This window comes from Lissotriton helveticus, chromosome 6 (genome assembly GCF_964261635.1).
Source record: "Lissotriton helveticus chromosome 6, aLisHel1.1, whole genome shotgun sequence".
NCBI classification, from domain to species: Eukaryota; Metazoa; Chordata; class Amphibia; order Caudata; family Salamandridae; genus Lissotriton; species Lissotriton helveticus.
The window spans coordinates 1,952,274,988-1,952,297,751 of NC_136067.1; the positions used below are offsets into that span (position 1 = coordinate 1,952,274,988).

A 22,764-nucleotide genomic window follows, 5' to 3' on the forward strand; every position below is an offset into this window, starting at 1 on the left:
GGGGGTTGCCGGGGTGGCTCTTGCTGGGGATTCAGGGAGAGCCGGGGTCCGGGCCCCGTTGTGCGGAGGGGGGACGGCCCAGCCACGAGGCCTGTCCAACACACAGCCAATTTAAACTTCTCATGCACACATACAAAGCCCTACACACCAGAGGACCACAATACCTGAACAGAAGCATGCACTTTCACCAACCCACCAGACACCAATGCTCTGCTTACTCTCATTCACACACATTTGCCCCCTCCGCAAAAGCAAAACTGGAGGTTGTTCAATCTCCTACATCCTACCCAAGACATGGAACGACCTCCCTCAACACACCAGAGCCGCCTCCTCCTCACTTTTTGGGTTCAGCAAGAAGCTGAGGACCTGGCTTTTCATATAAGCACCTTGGAGAACACACACCTACACACCTGTCCAATCGCCTGGATACCCTCTTGGGTGTAAAAATCAATATAACATAACACCCTCAGGACTGTGCCTTATTTAAAAGAGATGGGGTGACGTGGCCACCTCCCAGAGCCTTCACACGCCTCGGGTACCCCATTCACTGGGGGTATTTACTTTTTTTTTTTTAAAGGGGAGGGTGCCCAGACACAGCTCAGGGAGGGGACGGTTTGCCCTTCTCTCCTAAATATGTACATTGAGCCCCAGAGGATTGTGTGCCCTTGGGCCGGAAACAGCTTGGGAGAGGGGCCATGATCCCCTCTCCCCTTAATTAAAGAATGTGTCTCGGGCCCCCACTTTTTTTGTTTTTGCGATCCTGCAGGAGTCCAGAATTATTGTAACAAAAGTTGCAGTTTATTTTCAATTTTGGCTCATGGGTCCCTCTGGGTCCTCCCATAGGGCCTAGGGCCTAGGGCCAGCGATATAATTTTTTTTGGTGTGCAACTTTAGGACAGGGGGCTAAGCTCCAAGTCCTGTAACGGCTGCCTGCAACATTTTTCTCAAGTTGGTGTCAGCCAGTCAGAGTGTTCGCTCCTGCGGGAGTCAGACTTGTCTGGGAGTGAGATGGCCCAAGAAAAAACAAACTCCCTTGGCCAATCAGAATGCTCTATTTTTAAATTGTGAGTGCCTTGCAGACCCAACCACCCAGATATGCATTTATTTTGTAATCTTAATTTCTCAAAAATTACTGAATTAATTTACTCCAAATCACAAAAAGCACAATCTGTGGACCAAGAGCTAGCTTCCTGTTAAATTTTGTGTAATTCCATTCAGCAGTTTTGGCGGTAGAGCTTCTTAAAGAAGTCTACGGAAAATGCATGTTGATTTTGCCTTTTGGGACCCCTCTTTTTTCTCGACCCCCGATTGATGGATCATCCTGCACAAAATAGGTTGAAAAAGAACACTTTTTAACATTTCATGGAGATTTGCCAAATGGTGCCAAAGTTATTAGCAACACAAAAACACATTCCTAACTATAACTACCAAGTGGCGACCGCCACTGGGTAACAGTATTATACTCACCAAGACTGTGGAGATTTTCCTGCACTGCAATGATTTTTTTATCATAGTACAACTGTGCAGTAGCGATGCCATCAGAAAAAGAGTCGACCTTCCGAAAGACTGAAAAACAGAGAAGTGGGAATGAGAAGGTGTTAACATAGTAAATGTAGGTAAAATAGGAAAAAAATGATATAGCAATGACCCATCCTGTACTTAAATGTTGCATACAGGTGGAAGAGAGGTATGATGTTCAAATGAAAAGTTTTATCATCGATGGACCTATTGTTGAAGCTGTTTTGCAAAGCCTGTACTAAAGGTGTACTGCGAGCCAGAAATTACTATCAAGAATCGATATTGGATTTCCAGCTCAAAATGTACATTTTGTGACCCATATGTAATTGCAAAGGAGAGGATAGATGTGAGAGGTGGCCCGTGTATTTTCCAAATCTTTGTGGAATGTGTCAAGGTTTGCAACCACAAACAATTGATGAAATACTGATTCTCCAAGGGGGTGGTAACTCAGTGGAAACTGCCCCGCGGGACATCTTACAACTTGTGAGCACTGGCAAAAAAATACAGACTGCACGTTGGGTCCCATCAAAAGCCAGAGAAAGATTGTAAAAACTAATGCTGAAACCTAGATGCAAAACTTTGCAGCAGTTGTGCTGAATTACATAGTTATTTTTAGCATATCCGGCCTCCTTCTGCCCTGTGTGGCAATGCCCATCCCCAAGAACAACCAGAAGAAGTGGGGAAAACTGTGGGCCAGACAGGAGACATTTTACAGTGCCTAAGGTGTGGAGACTATCCATATGTTGTGGGGGACTGTGCACACTTCCCTATCACCACAAGTAAATATTTATGCCTGTATTACAATCTCTCCAATTTGTTTCAAGAACAAATAAACCATCCATATCATCTTGTCAATTTAGACTAAATACTAATGGCATCTTTGCATGAATATATAGATTATCAGTATCCCTCCACAAGGAGAGTCCCACATGGGTTTCCTAGAAGGACCCACATTATTCATATTGACACTCCGGGATGGAGAACATTGATATACATGAGGGTAGAGTGTCCTCAAATAAGGATGGTGATGCTAAACATAAACAGGTCTCACATATCTTAGAGTTCAAAGTTCTAATTGGGCATATCTAACCTATACACTCGCCTAAATATCATCTTCCAAAGGTGTGCCCCCTTCGCCTTACACAACTGTGTCTCCATCTAAGGGATCATGAAGGTGTGTTGAGATACAGGGTTTGCGGTTAACTTAAGTCAACTACCCCTCTCATCATTGAACCTGTGCTCACCTAAAACATGTTTTTATTGGAGTTTGGTTGAGACCAATAGTTGCTGGTTTGGCTTGCAGTCATTCACTGGGGATCAGCACCCATACATGTGTGTCAGCCACTTATGGTTAGCTGTATCGACATCTGGTGAAATGAAGAAGGGTCTGACCAGTTGGTCAAGGCGAACTTATGACCTTTGTACAACTATTGTACACATTCAATCCTGTCCAAGCCATGTTGGGACTACACATTCTCCAAAAAAGGGTCCACCAGGGTAGCACCCTCTGACAGACGTCAAGTTGGTTTTGCAGGAAGCAACATACAAGTTTCCTGACATGCTGTAAGAAATCTTCCACCATGTGAAGAAAACCTGCAATGTGGCTGATGGTATGGTACCCCACCTTTGGCAGTACATTTCCGGTATTCACATATGGGAGTGTGTAGTGTTGTTAAATGATGATCAGGTCACGTAGGTTCTTGTAGAAAGATGTATTTATTAATTAAGTTAACATGAGGTGGAAGTTCAAGATAGTAAGAGTAATACCAAGGTAAATTCCCACCAGGAGCTGTAACCAGTCAGCTCAATCCTCAGCTCCCAACTGACTCTCCCCTCAGAACATAACATTCCAATCAGACATCTTGTGTAGTAACATTCTATTTGATGACATAGGTAAAACAACTAGAAAGCCAACATTACACATCTTCCCCTTTCATACATTTTGTAATAGCAATCAAAAGTTAAGATGTGAACAAAGCAATTACAAATAATAACCAGATATAAGGAAGATAAATAGAAACGGACGTAGGAATGGTTTATGTAAAAAGTGAACGGAAGGTACGAAGAGATGGGAGTAGAATTGGATACATACACAGTGAAGAAGGTAAACACAATCATAAAATAGTTGACAAAAGAAGAAATAAATGGAGAAAGTTTAAACAGATAAGAATCAAGAGAAGTTATGACTAGAAAAATTACAGTAACATTTAAGAGGTGGAAAATCAAGCAAGATCAAAACCAGGAAGAATCAACAAAGAAAAATCAAGCAAGATACGAAGCAAGAAGAATCAACAGAGAAAATCAAACAAGATTAGAACTAAGAAGAATGAATAGAAACTAAATGAAAATATAAAAGACAACACATCTTCTCCTTAAAGGAAAAGAAGAAAACGAAAATAAGAGTATGGACACCAAACACAAAATTCACGGAATCAGCAAACACACCAATTGGCCAGACTAGTGTAAATGAGAAACAATGAACGGAGTAGTGAAAGGTAGAACCAAGTAAAGCACAAATATGAGAAAGTTAAAAGTGAAAAAAAAAATGAACATTAATATCTAATAAGAGCTTGAACAGAAGAAAAGTTGCCAGCAAGAATAATAAATTCTGAATGAAACATGTAAAAACGGTTAGAAACTGGCATAATAAACATAAAACAGAGCTACTCGCATTTAACACTGAGGAAAAGTTGTCAGAAAAAAAATTAGGTAGTGAAAAACTGGCATAATAATCTCTCAACAATATCACATGCATATAACTCTGAAGAAAAGTTGCCAGACAGAATAATTAATTCTGAAAGAAACCTGTAAAAACAAGCGAAGAACTGGCATAGTAATCACATAACAGAATTATGTGCATGTGACACTAAAAACTTTTAAGTAATAATTGAATAATGACAATTCATGTAACGTACGTCTATGCACATAAAAAGTTTTGAAAACCTTAATGACAATTCATGTAACGTACGTCTACGCACATAAAAAGTCTTGAAAACTTTAATGACAATTTATGTAACGCACGTCTACATACACAAACAGTCTTGAAAACCTTAATGACAATTCATGTAACGTACGTCTACGCACATAAAAAGTCTTGAAAACCTTTATGACAATTTATGTAACGCACGTCTATGCACATAAAAAGTCTTGTAAACCTTAATGGCAATTCATGTAACGTACGTCTACGCACATAAAAAGTCTTGAAAACTTTTGCGCAAAGGAGAAATTCATAGAGCTCATATATAATCAATAAAATAAGGCTTAGTGTACTGAACCTTTAAAACTGACGTCAGCAATTAATTAATAAACCGGTAAAATGTAGACAATACAGGTCCACTCATAAGAGAAACAGAACTATTTACTTTAAAATATTCTGAATACTAGAAAAATCATTGAAGAAGCAGAAAAGAATTCACCAATTAATCACTTGTACTATGCATAGCTCATAAAATCCAATATACCAAATGGAGAACACCTGTGAGAATAATAAAATAAGAAACTAAATTAAATAAGGTAGTCATCATTGACAATCATCATCAAGAAAAAGGTATAGAAGTGTAAGTTAATGATAGCTGTGAAATAAAACACCTGCGTCAATTTAAGAAGGTGCCACGTGAAGGAAAAAAAACATTTGCTGGTTCGTTCTGCAAACACAATAATTATGAATAGTTGAACTTGCTGTAAAATATAAATGTCTTTGATGGTGTGCATGTCACCGAAAACATGCCTGGCGTTGAAGTTGTTGCACTGCCATAAAGTATATAATTAAAATAGAACTCGCTATTAAAATAAATACTTCTCATGGTGTGCATGTCACCGAAAACATGCGCGGCAATTACTTTGTGAAAATGTAGATCTTAAATTAAACATGAAAGTACCTGTGAGGAATTTCAAAGACAAATCTTGTAGTTGAAGAAAACGTAAATGGTATTTTGAAGAACTTAAACATCCAAGAATGTCTTGAGGCACTGTGAAACAACGTTGAATTAACTTTATTATTCCACTTTATAGACAAACGTGGTTGGCAATAGTAATTGTGGCAGGTGAACCGGGCTGAAAGATAACCACCATCAAAAACGTAACTCTAATATGGTGGCACGCACAGGTGACGCCGCACCGTGTGGTTGAAGGCACGAAATTGCAGCAAAAGCAACAACGCAGCATTGTTGACGTCATTATGTGCGAAGACTGGAAACGTTCGGCTATTCTGAGGGTGCACGCGCTTGCTGAACGTGCTGACTGCACGCTCGAGCCGTATTAACCTGAATGAATGACGGTTAAACTGCCGCTTTGGAGAGGCAAGTAGAAACTCAATATAATTTACGTAGAAATCGCCATAAGCCTCTAAAAATTCCAAACCCATTTCCTCATTTAAATTAACGTGGTTGATGCATAGTTAAAGCTGTATTTAAGGGTTGGTATTAACAATTGTAGCGCTGCATGTATACAATTACGAACATAAGTCTTGATTTATGGCAGGAAGGTCGAACACCACTTGAATGTAATTTAAAACACTGCATGCTCTTCATTAGTTAACCTGAATGTCGGAAATACGCACTGCCGGTTTAAAATAGCAGACCAATAAATGAAGTGCAGAATTTACTCGACACAGGAGTGTGGTTTAACACTGCAGGTTTGTAATTCTAAAGGCAGCATGCTTTCAAATCCGGTGCAGTCTTCACTCGACAATCAGACCTTTGAATACACACTGTAGGCTTATCAATCAGGAAGGTGCAGTTTAAAATCAACATCTTAGAAACAATGACTGGTTTTTCATGTAGGCTTAATAACCAGCAAGCTTTTAAATTCAGTGAAGTGAAAATTAAAATCTTAGAACAGGAACTGGCAATGTCGCGCAAGCTTATCAATCAGCAGGCTTATCGATCAGGTGCTACAGGTATAAAATCAGGTATAGTCACTTTTCAATCAGGTGAAGTAGCTTTTAAATCAGGTGCAACAATAGATAACTTGAGTTTTTAGAAAGCAGGGACTGGCAGATTAGTTGGAGGACGACCATAAGTGTGGAATGGTCACTGGTGGGGATTTATAACGTGCCAGTTTGCTAAGAGTTGCTTGAAGAAGAAGAAACTTAATTGGTTACCTTGTTTGAAGAAAATTCTTGTTTCAGTTGCTTGTAAATATGAAGAAAGAAGTCCAAAACGTCGCCAATTGTAGTGTTGTTAAATGATGATCAGGTCACGTAGGTTCTTGTAGAAAGATGTATTTATTAATTAAGTTAACATGAGGTGGAAGTTCAAGATAGTAAGAGTAATTCCAAGGTAAATCCCCACCAGGAGCTGTAACCAGTCAGCTCAATCCTCAGCTCACAACTGACTCTCCCCTCAGAACATAACATTCCAATCAGACATCTTGTGTAGTAACATTCTATTTGATGACATAGGTAAAACAACTAGAAAGCCAACATTACAGAGTGGTAATTTTATAATGCACCTAATGAAAATACCCAACACAGTAGCAGCCATTTTTACGTATGGCAGACTGTCCTCCACTAATGGGACCTTGCCACATCAGATGTCATAAGTACACTGTCATAACTTTTAATCAGGCCCTTACATCTGAGCAGGGAGTTGTACCAGCCTCACTCATATAAGGGTCTCACAAACGGCTTAGAACGTCCAGTTACAAGAATATATGCAGCAAAGGTGGGGTGTTTTTAGCAATCACACATCAGACACACTGTCTCTGCTATCAGCCCATACTTCCTAAGAAAATATTGATTTAACAATCAATAGATTGGTTACATTTCAAAACAAGATTAAACAACAGAAGCCCCACCAAATTGAACTCATCCGAGTATCAGACCACTCTAAAAAGTATAGTATCCTAATTTAATACTTATACCAAAAGTGTGTAAAATAACACTACTTCTATGGTCAGGATGTAGAGGTAACTTGACACACACAAGACACCACCACAGGCCACCACATTCATAGACTTTGAAAGAATGTGAGAAATAAGAAAAATATGAAAAATATGAAAAATATGTGAAGAATAGAGTGAGTGCCTCACGGTAGCAACACCCGAGGGGGTTCCCGGCTAGCAATCACCGGTATACCCACTTCTCATCATTGGTCACTCACTCTATAAAAGAAAACAGGAGTGCACATCAACACAATACAGAGTGCACACGTGAGAATAGCGACAACAACAAACCAGTGTGTACACATAGACACTACTAAACACAAACGTGTAACCAAAGACCCCCACACAAACAAATATAAAACAGGGAAGAGGTTTGCTAGCTACTTATCCTTTATTCTGGTGCTGCAAACACCTCCCGTTTAAAAATGGTAAATTAAATACCATACAGATTCTTCCTCAAAACAAGACAGTTTTATTCAACCTGCTCAAAAGCACACAAAAAATTGAATTTTATAACCAAGCCAATTTAAAGGTAAAAAGGTGATCCCAAACAGCACAAGGGCAGTGCAAGTGAGATAGGTGAGTGTAAAAGTGCGCTGGTGCTCTGCATTCTGTGTACATAAATAGTGAGTGATTCAGGATGCACCAGTGGTTGATACTCACTCTGACAGAGTAAAATGCTCCAGAATAGAATAAAAAACAGTGCACTATTATTCTATCAACCTTTCAACCCTATACATTAAGTTTAAACAGGGTCATCATCAGGACGCAGGTTGGGAAGCACCTATGAGGAGAAAATGTGTGTCAGTGGGTATGCTAATGCTTTACACAATTTTTGTTTATTCATTGAACTGTTGGGAGGGCCGACTATCCTACCCAATTTGTGAGATGGATATGGAGAAAGTAAGGTATACTTTTGAAGGATACTATCGCATCGAACAAATCAGATGTGGCAGTGAATTAATTCAAATCTGTGGTAGAAAAACAATGTGGTTATGTCCTGTGTCTAGGGGTCTCTACACATGAGCAATCATACTGGAATCACTGATCTTGGTGACTCACCCAATTTGTGTGGTCTCCCGTCAAAACATGTATGAAATAACATTGGATTTCCAAGCAGGATCTATTCAGTGGAGAGTGGATGGCCCACTGGGAATGATTCTTCTAATGAAAGAAAAAAGTAAGAATGAAGGAACAAAATAAAATGAAAGGAACGCCTCTTTGAAGGTGTCCTATGGTGGTGTGTTGCATGGTTGAAGACTCACCAACATTAATTAATAATGGGCAGCCTGAAATTCATAGTAGCCTGAAAGCACTGCACTGGGTCAGTCACTGGATAAGGAAACCTGCTAGGCAGGCCTGCCCTGCTTGCAGAGAAGGAAGACTGGACTTGCACCCTTCATCCCAGGCTGAAGAGACTCCAAGGGTCAGCTGAGTGAGCTCCTATTCTGAGGTTCAGGGACATAACAAGCTCCAGAGGCCTCCCTGCATCTGCCCAGCTGACCTGCTGCCTGGATGTGCAACTGGACCAGCCTGAGCCCTGCTGCCCTCTGCTGGATAGTGTTTTGGATTCTAAAGAGGTGCCCCTCAGGTCCTGGACCTTAGGGTGACTTCAACTTAACTGGGCTCCCCCCTGAAGAAGGGAGAAATCCTTAAGTTTTGGCTTTTCGTGACGGCAAACAGGCCCATTCGCAGGAAGATGTTGCTACCGCCACCGACCGCCAATGTGAAGCTCCGGTAAACCCAACTCTTTGCGCTACAGTGACAGCCAGCATGAGATCTGTAAATTCGCGCTACAGCATCACCGGCCCACTGTGACCACATCTTCATAATGAAAACACAGAGAGAAGCCATGAGCGCGCGCATCTTTATAATGAAAACCGAGAGATGCTACGGGTGGGTACATCTTTATAATGAAAGCACGGGTAGAAGCCAGGGGTTGGGGACATCTAAACCAGAGACGTTTTAAGGCATGGACGAAGTGGGCTCTGGCCCAGGGCTTTAGCCTTCCAGGGGGACCCTGATAGAGCCAGCTCAGTTCTGCAGAGCGTCTTGCCCTGATGACCTTAAATAATTCTTAAACGGTTTGTTTCAAATACCGTTTTACATTATTTTATTTTTAATGTGAGTGATGGGCGAGTCTATTACAGACAGTTTGCAGAAAAATGTTGCGTTTATGTTTCATGCACCATCCATTAAAAAGTTTCTTTTAGATCAAAACAGAACCTCACGTATTCATATGTCACAGAGATTATTTGCAGTAATATTAGTGAGCTGCTGCTGTGTTTCAATATTGAAAACTCACCTCACTATCCTTAAATATTAGATGTAAACACATTTAGAATTTAGACCAGTGTGCCAGTGCACTGTCAGTGACCTGGCCAAAGAGGGCAAGAAAAAGCGGAAATTGGGTCATAAATTCTAAGCTGAACAGGGGTCCCCAAAATACATGTGGCCAAGAACCCCCAAAATCCTTAAGCTGTCCCTGATCTATATGATGAAAACACAGGTAGAAAATGAAAACACAGGTATAAGCCAGAGGCGCGCACATCTTTATAATGCATGTGATGTACTCTGCCCTTGGCTGTGTACTGGACCTTACACTCTTTACTGCAGGCACGCGAGACTCAAAGCGAACGTGTATAGCGTGTTAACTTTGAATCCTCCTGAGGCACAGCCGGGAGTAGCCAGACAGACTGAGCATTTATCTGTTTTAAAAAACTGAAAAATTAGATCGTTTTTAAAATCACTTACCTGTCACACGACTGCAGTGTCCAGGCACCCCTTCACCCAGCAAAACGAGCGCTGGTAAGGGCGAAATCGCCGGTATTCTACAACCGCTATTCCCCACGCCCTGACTGGGATACGCCCACTCCGAGGCCACGCCCCCTGCAAAACGCTACAAAAGGCGCGCTGACTCACAAGTGCGCTGTTAACTTTGAATCCTCCTGAGGCACAGCCGGGAGTCGCCAGACAGACTGAGCATTTATCTGTTTTAAAAAACTGAAAAATTAGATTGTTTTTAAAATCACTCACCCTTCCTGTCACACGACTGCAGTGTCCAGGCACCCCTTCACCCAGCAAAACGAGCGCTGGTAAGGGCGAAATTGCCGGTATTCTACAACCGCTATTCCCCACGCCCTGACTGGGATACGCCCACTCCGAGGCCACGCCCCCTGCAAAACGCTACAAAAGGCACGCTGACTCACAAGTGCGCTGTTAACTTTGAATCCTCCTGAGGCACAGCCGGGAGTAGCCAGACAGACTTAGCATTTATCTGTTTTAAAAAACTGAAAAATTAGATTGTTTTTAAAATCACTCACCCTTCCTGTCACACGACTGCAGTGTCCAGGCACCCCTTCACCCAGCAAAACGAGCGCTGGTAAGGGCGAAATCGCCGGTATTCTACAACCGCTATTCCCCACGCCCTGACTGGGATACGCCCACTCCGAGGCCACGCCCCCTCCCACCGTCCCTTCACTATAAACATGTGCATGTGCAGGAAGCGCAGCGGACAAGCGTAGCGGGCGCGACGATTGCGCGCCGAAGGCGCGCATAAGGCAAGCTCGTCTGCGCTCGTCCGCGATCAGGACGCGACCGGGACCGGTCCCCCTGCCCGATCCACTAGCCACAACACCGCGTCATATACTCGGACTGAATTGTTGTCCTTAAGACCCCCCCCTCTGCGCGACCCACTCTTGTTCCCTCTCAGACGTCCAGAGCCAGGACTATGCCTGCACAGTCTGTCACTTCTCCTTTTCGGCTTCAGACCTAACAATTCGTCCAACCCTCGCCTCGATTCCGGCTTCTATTTTCGGAGTTCACTCCCCCATGACCCTTAGATCTGCGCTTATTAACTGCAGATCACTGAGCAAACACGCCATCGACATCTGGCAGTCCCTCCGGGACAACAACTGGGACTTGCTCTTTCTAACTGAAACGTGGCTGAACGACACCACGAACCCCGCCATAACCCTTGCCTTACCGGAGGGCTACAGTATTAGCTGCGCCAATAGACCCAATGGTAAACCAGGAGGCGGTGTCGCCCTAATCCACAAATCCACATGGACGGTTACCCTCCCCCATTCGACCAAATTGAATGTATAGAAGGCTTGCCTTTCAGTATCCAAATCTCTCCGTCCTCCTCCTGTTCGGGAATACTTATCTACACTGGACCTAATCTGCTCCAACTTACCTGCTATTCGGGCGCCCCCCCCCCCATTCCGGTTATTTGGTCAGACCATTCCCTTATCTCTTTTGAGATTGACATCCCTCGACCCACTAGACCCATCATCACTCCTAAAACATCAGGCAGAAACTGGAGCCGCATCACCCCTGATGCGCTCCTGGAACACCTAAAAAACACCCAACCCTGCCCGTCGTCTGATTCCGACCAAGCAATCGACCATCTGGACGCATGGATCGGTCAGGCCTTAGATGCCCTGCCCCCCTTTAAACCCATCAAAACCCAAAGGGCAGTACCTTCAGCCCCTTGGTACTCCAACGAGCTTCGGCAGAAAAAGGCCTCTTGTAAATCTCTCGAACGCCTCTGGAGACAGAACTATTCCCCGGACAGCAAAACCATCTATAAAACAGCCCTCAAAGAATATCGGAGAATGATGGAGGAGCATAAACGGGATTTTCTGGCCTCTAGAATCAAACTCGCCAGCAATGGCGCTAGGGAGATTTTCAACATAGTTAGATCCTTCACAGACCCCAACGCGCTGATTCGATCCCAGCCCGCCTCACAGGCGCTATGCGATAAACTCTCACAATTCTTTGAGGATAAAATCGAGATTATTTACTCATCCTTTCCCACCCCCAACGGAGTGGGAGGGGAAGAGCAATCCATCTCTCTCACACCTCCGCCGTCCACCCTGTCTGAATTTGCAGCCATATCAGAAGCCGATTCTATGACAGGACTACTTAAATGTAAATCAGGCTCTCCAAATGACCCTTGGCCAGCCAAGGAATACAAAAAACTAGCACCCCTACTCAATCCCTATCTGAACCACATTTGGAATGATTCTCTGAGAACGGGCAGCTTCCCTACCAAATGGAAACATGCTTCCTTAGTCCCCATTCTGAAGAAGCCCAATTTGGATCCCGACCTCCCCAGCAACTACAGGCCCATTTCCCTTTTGCCTGCCCCAGCTAAGATCCTGGAAAAGCTGGCACATTCTCAGTTGGCGAACTACATCGAATCCAATGGGCTTCTCCACGACTCCCAGCACGGCTTTAGGTCGGGCCACAGCACGGAGTCGGCCCTTATTGAAATGGCCGACTCGGTGAGGTGAACGCTTGACCGAGGGTCGGGGGCGGTGTTAGTGCTGCTGGATCTCTCAGCAGCATTTGACACCGTCTCTCATAAGATCTTGCTGAAAAGGCTGGAGGACTTAGGTTTGGGCGGTTCTGTGTTGAAATGGTTGTCATCTTATCTTTCCGACCGCACACAGCAAGTTTTCACCCCTCCCTTCACTTCCTCTGCCAGACCACTTAAATGAGGAGTGCCACAAGGTTCTTCCCTAAGCCCGCTTTTGTTTAATGTTTATTTCACCCCCCTGGCCAAGCTGATTGCTCAGACCGGGATAAAATCTACTTCCTATGCTGACGACATTCAGCTACTCTTTACTTTCGATACCCCCTCCGCTTCTGCCTTCGACCCGCTGAAATCCTGCCTTAGGGACATCTCTAGTTGGATGGATGCCAACTCTCTCCGACTCAATGCAGAAAAAACGGAGATCTTGTTTTTCAACTCACCTTCTCCCCTTGATTCTAGTCTGTGGTGGCCGGAAGATCTGAGCCAAGCCCCCACGCCCAAAGACTCGGTGAGAAACCTAGGAGTACGTTGGGACAACCACCTCAGTTTCAACACTCAGGTACAAACAGTAGCAGCCTCCTGTTTTGCTAAGATCAGAACTATTAAACGGCTCATTAATTACTTGCCGGCGGACTGCCGTAAGACTGTGATCCAGGCATTAATTACATCCCACCTCGATTATGCCAATGCCCTTTACCTTGGCATCACGGCTGGCCTGTGTCACAAACTACAGATGGTCCAAAATGCCGCCGCTCGGCTGGTAGAGAGAATCCCTGCCAGACACCATATCTCTCCACATCTCCGTAAACTGCACTGGCTACCCATTGCTAAAAGATGCGTTCTCAAAGCAATGACGCTGGCTTTCCGAGCGTCTAAAGGCAACGGGTCGTCCCATTTGAAACACACCCTGCGACCGTACGTCAACTCCAGGGCATTACGCTCTAATTCCCTACTTTTCCTGGAAATTCCACGATTTAAACGATCCCGTGCAGGTGGAAAAACCTTTGAGGTCTGTGCCACTCAGCTTTGGAACAAGCTCCCGGTAGCTCTACGCTCCTGCCAAACAAAATCAGTATTCCGTAAGTCTCTGAAAACCCATCTCTTTTCCTCTTAACTGGCACCCCGATCCTGTACCTCCTGTATGCAGAGTTCTCAGCGCCGGGACGCCCCGTTGAGGCAGCTGTGCGCTTTATAAAATACACAAATAAAATAAATAAATATAGAGTCCCGACACCTGGCGCTCATTCGTGATGCATTTCACACATGTTATCGCTACCCCCATGTGATGAGGCAAATACAATCCGGTTTTGTGTGCAGGCAGCTCAATGAGGTTCTTAACCCCTTCTGTGCTGCCGTCGGCCATTGGCCGCCGGGAGCACTACCTCCGCAGTGCTGCCGTCAGCCAACGGCCGACGCAGCCCCGCCCACCCTTTAGAACGCCCGCACCGTGGCAGAAAAAACACAGCAGTTAATGCGTTAAACACCTTAACTTCTCTGTATCCTAAAGCCAAACCATCTCATGACCACCGTTAAATGGCACAGAGACTCAGAGGATGTGGGTTAATGGCTAGAGCGGCTGACATTGAAGATGGGGAATCAGGTTCGAGTCTCGGCATCAGCTCAAACATCCAGTGATTCTGGGCAAATCACCTAATCTCCCCATGCCTAAAAGATTAATGTGTTGGTCTGTAATACTCATGTAATGTGCTCCGATACCTTCTGGTCGAGCTCGAGCTAAATAAAACTACAAAAAAAAAACCTAGATGAGCAGCCCTCTGACCAGTGACGTCAGCCCTTGACAGAATATTGACGAAGTTTTGATAGGACGCACACAGGATTCTCTTATCCGTTTGCGTCCTCCATTTTAGTACTCAAAGGATGGGGCATGGGGGCTTCTTTAAACTATCTTACTCTTAGCCCAGTGGCACATCATGGGAAGGGCACATAGTAACATTGATGTACTGAGAGCCTTTAGCAGGGGCACAGGCTCCGAAACCATGTTAGTGACTGCTCTGACCAGAGACATGTTAAGGCATGGGCAAAGTGGGCTCTGCCAAAAAGTGCCTGGTGCGTCGTCACGCACCAGTTTAAAGCCCCACTGCTTACTGACAATTCCAGTAAGCAATCCAATAAACTTGTAAGCAATCCTTTTCATCCATTTTGGTTGTCTTCAATATAAAGTTCAACGGGGGCGATGTGATTTAAAACCTTTCAATGCTCCAAGAATGCCCATCCGGGCTTTTTCCAACCGCTCGGCATGTCACATTTCAGTTTGAGTAACCAGATTTAAAATCCACCCAATGCATTTCGGGCAACATCACTTCGTCGGGGGTAACTGTAATTTAAGAACAACCCATCAGAAACCATATATTCATTGTTAAACACATCTAAGGGCCCCATTAGAATGGCGGGCGGACTTTGTCCGCCTGCCATACCCTCGGGAAAAGGGACCGCCGACTGAGGGTGCTGTGGTCCCGCACTCCCGATTAGGATGCGCCCACCACACTGGCGGACACATGGTGCATTTGCAACATTGCAGCGGGTGGTGCAGAGAGCACCGCCCGCCGCAATGCCACAAAGGCAGGTTGTGCGTTTCAATGCACAACGTGACAGGCACCACGGTGCCTGCCACGTTGTTCATTGAAAGGCAGGGGGTACCATAGGTACCTCCAAGTGCACCCCCCACTCCCCCAGAGTCCCTGGGGGCCCGCAACGGACCCCCGCAAGCAGACTCCGCATGCCTTTCCGTGGCGGCAATGCCGCCATGGAAAGGCATGTTCACGGCCACATTGTAATATGGCTGGCGGACACCGCCACCATATTGAACACTTTTTCGCCTGGTCGACTTGTCGACCGGGCGGAAAAGAGGCAGACGGTCTTACCGTCCGCCGCAGACCCCCCAGCCATTGTAATATGGCGGGGATCTTTGCTGCAAGGATGGCAGGCGGATCGCCCCCGGAGGTGACTACTGCTTGCCCGGCGGGGCGATCCGTCCGCCATCCGAATGGGGCCCTAAGTTCATTGAAATGCTATGCATATTGTGCGCAAACATCAATTTTATCAAAAACATGCATGCCTATTGTCAATTACTTGAAAATGAAAATTAATAAAGAAAGACCTATGCTGTGCATATGTGCCTTTACATCGTAAAATTAATAAAGCATAAAATGGTCAACGAAACAAAAAGTGAATAAATCTTGTACTAAAATCAAACACTGTGTATAAAAAACCTGCCCCAAACACCCACCTCAATAATTCTGCAAACGTTTTGTATGGTTCACCTCTTACTTAGCCTTACGGCCATCAGTGGAACCTCTTGTTCCAGAGTGCTCACCCGTAAGCCAGTAATCAAAATGACCTTTGTGAACTCGACATGTGCAACCTATTCAAGCCTGCCGTCCACCTAAGGTGAAACGTAAAAACCATGTGACCTGAGTCATCATACTTGAACTAACCTAAAGAAATATCCTTCTGCTAATGAAAGTAAAAGATAAATACGGAAACTGCTAATCCCAAAACAAACCAAAACAATTTTATAACAAAAGACACCTTTTTTTGATGGAAACACAATATTTTGAAAATAGAATATTTTGAAAATAGAAATATGGCATGTTTGTTATCAATGCACAAAGGTACTTTTATGCATCTGTGATAAATCAGTGTACGACACCCCCAACTCTCCCCCCATTATTCTCCTCTACCTCCCCTATTCCTTCCCTCTCTCCCCATGCCTATTTTTTTCCTCATGTTTATGCTATGCTCTTGTATTCATTTCATTCCAGCAATGAAGCTCCAGTAACTGTTGTAACTTTGTAATCATGTTTTGAAATAATGTTTCTACCTCATGTAAAGCGCTCTGATGCCTCCGGGGCTAGCCAGCGCTATATAAAACTCAATAAATAAATAATATGGCCATGTTGAGCTCAATCCAATATTGTTTTCTCGAATGGCCTCCAAGATGGTGTCTTTTCTTTTAAGGTGATTGTAGTGCATACATACATATGAATGCATCCCTGTGTGAGGCACACCTCTGGGTTCAACAAAAATTGACTCCCATACAATGTTCATCAGGTTTTGTAAAGTTTTTGGTTTAATTATTGTCTTCTGATATTTTCAGCATATCATGTGAAAGACTTTATCATTGTTGTAGCATTATTCGTCATCACATATGTACAAGTTTCCACAACTCCAATGCATTTCGGGCGGTCAGCCCTTTGTCAAGGAGTTCTAAAAGTGAAGGAGATATAGCGATCAATAATGCGTACCACTGCACTAATAAGTGGAGTGAACAATAAGTGTCATGCAATAGGGTGTCCCAGTTGGTGCAGCTGTGCGGGGCCGCCTGTGTTAAGAGTGCTCGGTGAGGAGAAAAGGAATGCTCGGTCGGGGGAAAAGTGAGGCAGTTTACAATGTGTTCGGCTGTCATGCTAGAGAGTGGAAACGGGGTAAGACGCCAGTATTAAACGTGCTCGGTGCCTGGCCGGAGGCAGATAAGTAGTCGTTTGGTGCTCAGAGCTGTTAGTAAGAACGTGTGCTCAAAGTTATGGTGTTGGCAGTTAGCAAGAAACGTGTGTTTAAAGTCATAGCATTGGCTGGAAAGCCAGGTGGTTCACTTACGGATACACGGTGAACAAGGTCATCGAGTCTGTAATAATAACAACAAGGTGATGTGAGTTGTTGTTCACGATGGGAGACTTGCTCCATCTAACAGTGATACGGTGTTAGAGACTTACTTGAAAAGTGGGTTAACGCTTCATAACGATGCTACGGGTCCACAAGTGTTGCCGGTGGCATCCTCGGGGATCACTGTGAAGTGCACGGTAACGCGACGGTATAGGAGCGAAATAATAGGTTAAACCGGTCACGTGTGAATTAAGAGCATAAACGACGGACTATCAGAGCGGCCATCTTGGATGAACAACGGAGTTAAGAGGGTGTGTTAGTAATGTAGCACGATGTGAGTGTTTGCACAATAAAGTTGTGTGACGTGACATGACAACGTAACAAAAGGTTATAATGTGGAGTGACAAAAATAAAAATAAAAGTAGAATGGCACAAAGTGTCAGTGTGAAACATATAAGGTATAAACAAGCCACAGGAAATGTACAGTGTCAGAAAACCACACATTGTGTGGTTGGAAACAGGAATGATGGTTATAAACAAAGACTGATGTTTATGAAAAACAATGGTTACAAGAAGCAACTAAATTCAATTCTATCATTGAGCCCAAAGGGCTTCATGGATTGTAGACGGTAAATCCATGACAATTCTCGCTGGAGTAAAAGTTTGTGATCATCTCTGCCTTCTGCTTTTCGGATGGTTTCAAGTACCATAAATTTTAATTGTGCGACTGTGTGTTTTTGTTCATTGAAGTGAACGGCGACGTTGGATTTTTCGTTTCTGGTTCTTATGTTGGATTTATGTTCATTTATTCGAACTTTAATTTTTCTCTCGGTCTTCACCACATAGATTTTTCCACAGGGACACTTCAATGAGTAAATGAGATTGGTGAAATCACAAGTGGCATTGACGTTTAGCTTGATATCATTCCCTTTCATAGGGTGGGTGATGATGTTCCCTTTAATGATATTGCTACAATTATTGCAGTTAATGTAAGGGCGTGTGCCTTTATTCTCAGTGGTGACAAGAGGTTGTTTTGCTAGTATTTCCTTGATATTATTGTTCCGCGTGTAGGTGAATATCGGGGGGTCTTTGAATTTGTCTTTGAAGTCAGGCTCTAATTCCATGATCGGCCAGTGTTTTAATATGATTTTTTTGTATGTTGCACTCATGGTAGAAAATTTGGATACAAGTACCATTCTGGTGTCTTTGGATTTGGTGGTTTTCTTAAGAGCCTCTTGTCTGCTGATCGCTTCAATGCGAGTCTTAGCGTCCTCCAGTATAGCTTTAGGGTACCCCTGTTCTGAGAATCGGTTACTCATTTCATTGATGCGTTGTTCAGCTGTGTGTTCATCAGATGTGATAAGTTTGGCTCACAACATTTGCGAAAATGGGAGATGTCTTTTTAATGATCCCTGGTGGAAACTGGTGTAGTGAAGGGTGTTATTTTGGTCTGTTGGTTTGCGGTATAAATCAGTGGTGAAACCATTAGGTGTTCTGGTGATTACTACATCCAGGAAGTTGATTGATTGTTCACTCATTTGCCAGGTGAGCTGAATTCTTTCATCCTTGGTATTCAGGGTAGTAAGGGCTTGTTGCAGGTTGGCTTGAGTGTCCTTCCATATGATGAATAGATCATCGATATACCTGATAAATAGTTTGGTGTTGCTATTCCAATTGTCATCTCCATAAATATGTGTCTCTTTGAATTCCTTCATGTATATGTTCGCGTACATGGGAGCAGCACAATTCCCCATTGACATTCCGGATAGTTGCAGGTACCAAGTTTTTTCGTACTCGAAATAGCTATGGTATAGTGTAAAGATCATTAGTTTCATCAGAAACTGTTGCATCGGGGGATCGATGTTGCTGTTAAGAATGGCCTTCTCAATTGCTTAAATGCCTCCACCATGTGGGATGGAGGTGTATAGTGCACTGACGTCTGCGGTGCACAAGACAAGATGTTCATCTGCTTGAATTGAAACATCCGATAACTTTAACAAAAAGTCTGTAGTGTCCTTCACATAGCTCTTCATTTTAGTGACTAAGGGCTGAAGGTACCTATCTAAGAATTTCCCCATGGGTTCGTGTAGAGATCCTTTAGTAGACACTATCGGCCTGAACGGTGGGTCTTCAAGGCTTTTGTGTATTTTCGGTGTCATGGGTATAGACGGGCTCTTTGGATATTCTTTGAGCAGAAACTTCTTAGTGCGGTCATCTATGGTCCCTGATTCATGAGCCTTGGTGACGATAGTTTGGAGCATTTCTTTGAATTGAATTGTAGGGTTCGCTTCCAATCTCATGTAAGTGTTCTGATCCATGATATGTTCAGTTGTTTTTTTTATATACATTTCAGTATTAACAATGACCAGGCCTCCGCCTTTGTCTGCCTTTAAGCATTTTATGTCCTTGTTGGTGGCGATTTTCCTAAGGGTATCTTGGTCTTTTTGAGTAGTATTTTTAGTAAATTTCCTTTTGTAGTTGATTTTTGTAAGATCACGTTTGACAAGGTTTTCAAATAAGTCTATAGATTTGTGACTACACGGTGCTTGATATGTGCTGTGTTGGCGTAACCTCATAAGTTGATCAGGCTTTTCCTGTGTTGTAGGAGGTAAGACATTATCGAAAAAGTGGCGCAGTCTTAATTTTCGTGTGAATCTGAAGGTGCTTACTTCAAGTTCAAGTAGGTTAGTTTGTGTTGTGGGTATAAAAGATGTACCTTTTTCTAACAGTTTCATTTCGTGTGACGTCAAATTGGTATCCGAAATGTTGATCACTAAGTGTTTTTTTGGGGTTTGTTGTCCTTCTTCTGAATCGTACTTCATGTGTTTGGAGGCCCTTTTTCTTTCTCCTTGTTTTTTGCTCCTCCTGGGTCTTCTCTTTCGCCCTGACTTGATTCTAAAAAAATTCACCGAGGTAGATGGATGATCTTCTCTCAAGGGAGCGGTTTCAGTGGTCTCAGTTTTATCTAGTTGTTGATTTTGCCTGGCGATGGTTGTTATGGGAATGTTGGCTTTCCTAGGTGGTAACACAGGCGGCCCCGCGCAGCTGCACCAACTGGGACACCCTATTGCATGACACTTATTGTTCACTCCACTTATTAGTGCACTGGTACGCATTATTGATCGCTATATCTCCTTCACTTTTAGAACTCCTTGACAAAGGGCTGACCGCCCGAAATGCATCGGAGTTGTGGAAACTTGTACATATGTGATGACGAATAATGCTACAACGATGATAAAGTCTTTCACATGATATGCTGAAAATATCAGAAGACCATAATTAAACCAAAAACTTTACAAAACCTGATGAACATTGTATGGGAGTCAATTTTTGTTGAACCCAAAGGTGTGCCTCACACAGGGATGCATTCATATGTATGTATGCACTACAATCACCTTATTTGACAGCATGACAGGACGGACACGCTACCTGCGAGAGCACCCTAACTGATTAAATCTTTCCTGAACTTTACTCTTGAACCTAATACAGTCCAAACGCTGTGCACACTCTATCTATTACTTTGAAGTCTTTTCTTTTAACCCTTTTATTGCGCCCGTCGGCCAACGGCCATCGCAAGCACTACCTCCGTAGTGCTGCGCATGTCCGTTGGCTGACCCGGCCAAGCCCACTTAATGGAATGACAGCACCGCGGTTAAGGTGTTAAGACATGGGGGGTGCGGACATCCAAAGGGACAGCATATGTCAAATCGTAGACAAGGGGTCAGTAGTTTGCACTCCTTCCCTTTAATTTTCAACAAATTTTTTACAAGATTACCGTGGCCATTTTTTGAGTGCGTGTTCGTAAACGTGCTCTGGCCCACTGGCCCGAATTCTATGACAAAAAGTGCCTGGTGGACACGCACCAGTTTGAAGCCGCACTGCTTAGTGACTATCCATTAGTCCAGCAACCAATCCAATGAACTTGTAAGTAATCCTTTTCATCCATTTTCGTCATCTTTTAGGGGGCCCGTGATAGAGACCGCTCTGTTTTGTAGAGAGTTTTGCCCTGATGACATTGAATCATTTTTAAACAGACTGTTGTATATAGCTTTTTCTATGAAAAAAAAACGTTATGCGTGAGAGTCTATTACAGACATATTGTTAGACAATATGTTTTTAAGTTTCATGCAACATTCATATAAAAAGTTTCTTTAATCTCAAAATAGGACCTCACAAATGAGAAATGGGAGGGTGTAACCGAGATTATTTGCAGTAATATTAGTGAGCTGGTGCTGTGTTACGATATTGAAAACACACATCACAATTCCTGTATATTGATTAGGTGTAGACCCATTTAAAATTTGACCAAAGAGATCTTGAAAGAGTTGAAACTGCATCATAAAATTAAAGCTGTTCTGTACAGGTGCCCCCAAAATACATTTGGCCCCGGGCACCCAAAATCCTTAAAACGTCCTTGGCTATTATGTCACATGAGTGAAAAAAACTCATTTTGATTTTTCACTGTTATGTAAAAGACCAGACTCCAAAGTGAAGTGAGGAAACACATCTGGAGCTCTTGCGTCACCAACCCTTGTCTCCTACGTCACAGGTCTGCGCAGACCCATAGCTGACATCGATTGCGATCGAAGCCGATGAGCATCTCTCAGAAAGCCGCAGCCGACATGCTGCCGACACTAAAGAGCATGGCTGCAAGTGGGGAGAGAGGAAGTGGTGGTGCAGGGTGACATGACCTAACACATGTTTATTTGTTTGGGGGTAGGGACAAGGAACTGCAACTTAGACATCGATGGTGGAGTTATTTGGTTGGGCTGTCATTTTTTTGACTGGACAATGTTATGTTTGGGTGGGGCAGGGGATCGTAACCCAGGCCGGGGGATGCGAAGTCGGACCCATGAGGGGACCGAGCCAAACGCCGGCTGGAGGCGAGAAGCCCCTCCCCCGTATATCCAAATAGCCAGTTCGAAAGAGGGCGGCCATGATTGGTCACCCCAGGGCAAGCGCAAACCCCCCAAGGTAATAACCAGTGCGGGTGGGAGCTCGGCCTGCCGCACCGCTGAGGGTTTAGGAGAACAAAAGCGTGGCAGGCGCAACATCTGATTGTAGGAAATGGAATGACATCGTTGCTGACAGGTGCTTTTGTGTTGCACATTGACTAGAGTATCTTGCTGTTTATATATTTAATGCATTTTTATAAAGCGCGGACTATACCCGAAGGTGTCAGAGCGCTGTACAATAGAACCAGTTATGTTACATGAAAGAACTGTTACAAATATGGAACTAACAAAAATAGCATGCCATAGAATCAAAACAACGCAGGCAAAAAGAACACAATATCAAACACAGCAGGCACAGAATGTGCAAACAAACATTTAAATATATATGACAAATTTACAATGACTAAAGAACTTCTTGGCGAAAAATAACAGGCCATTGAATCAAAACAACACAGGCAAAAGGAG

General features: G+C 43.6%; 1 protein-coding gene across 2 annotated transcripts in view; it reads right to left on the reverse strand.

The window, feature by feature from the left end:
- The window catches only part of SCARA3 (scavenger receptor class A member 3), a 269,913-nt gene that overhangs the window by 48,398 nt on the left and 198,751 nt on the right, over positions 1-22,764 (reverse strand). For both annotated transcript variants that reach the window (XM_078649960.1, XM_078649959.1), the window contains exon 4: positions 1,468-1,566. In XM_078649960.1, the coding sequence (XP_078506086.1) occupies positions 1,468-1,566 (99 nt within the window). The remainder of the gene's footprint in view (positions 1-1,467; positions 1,567-22,764) is intronic.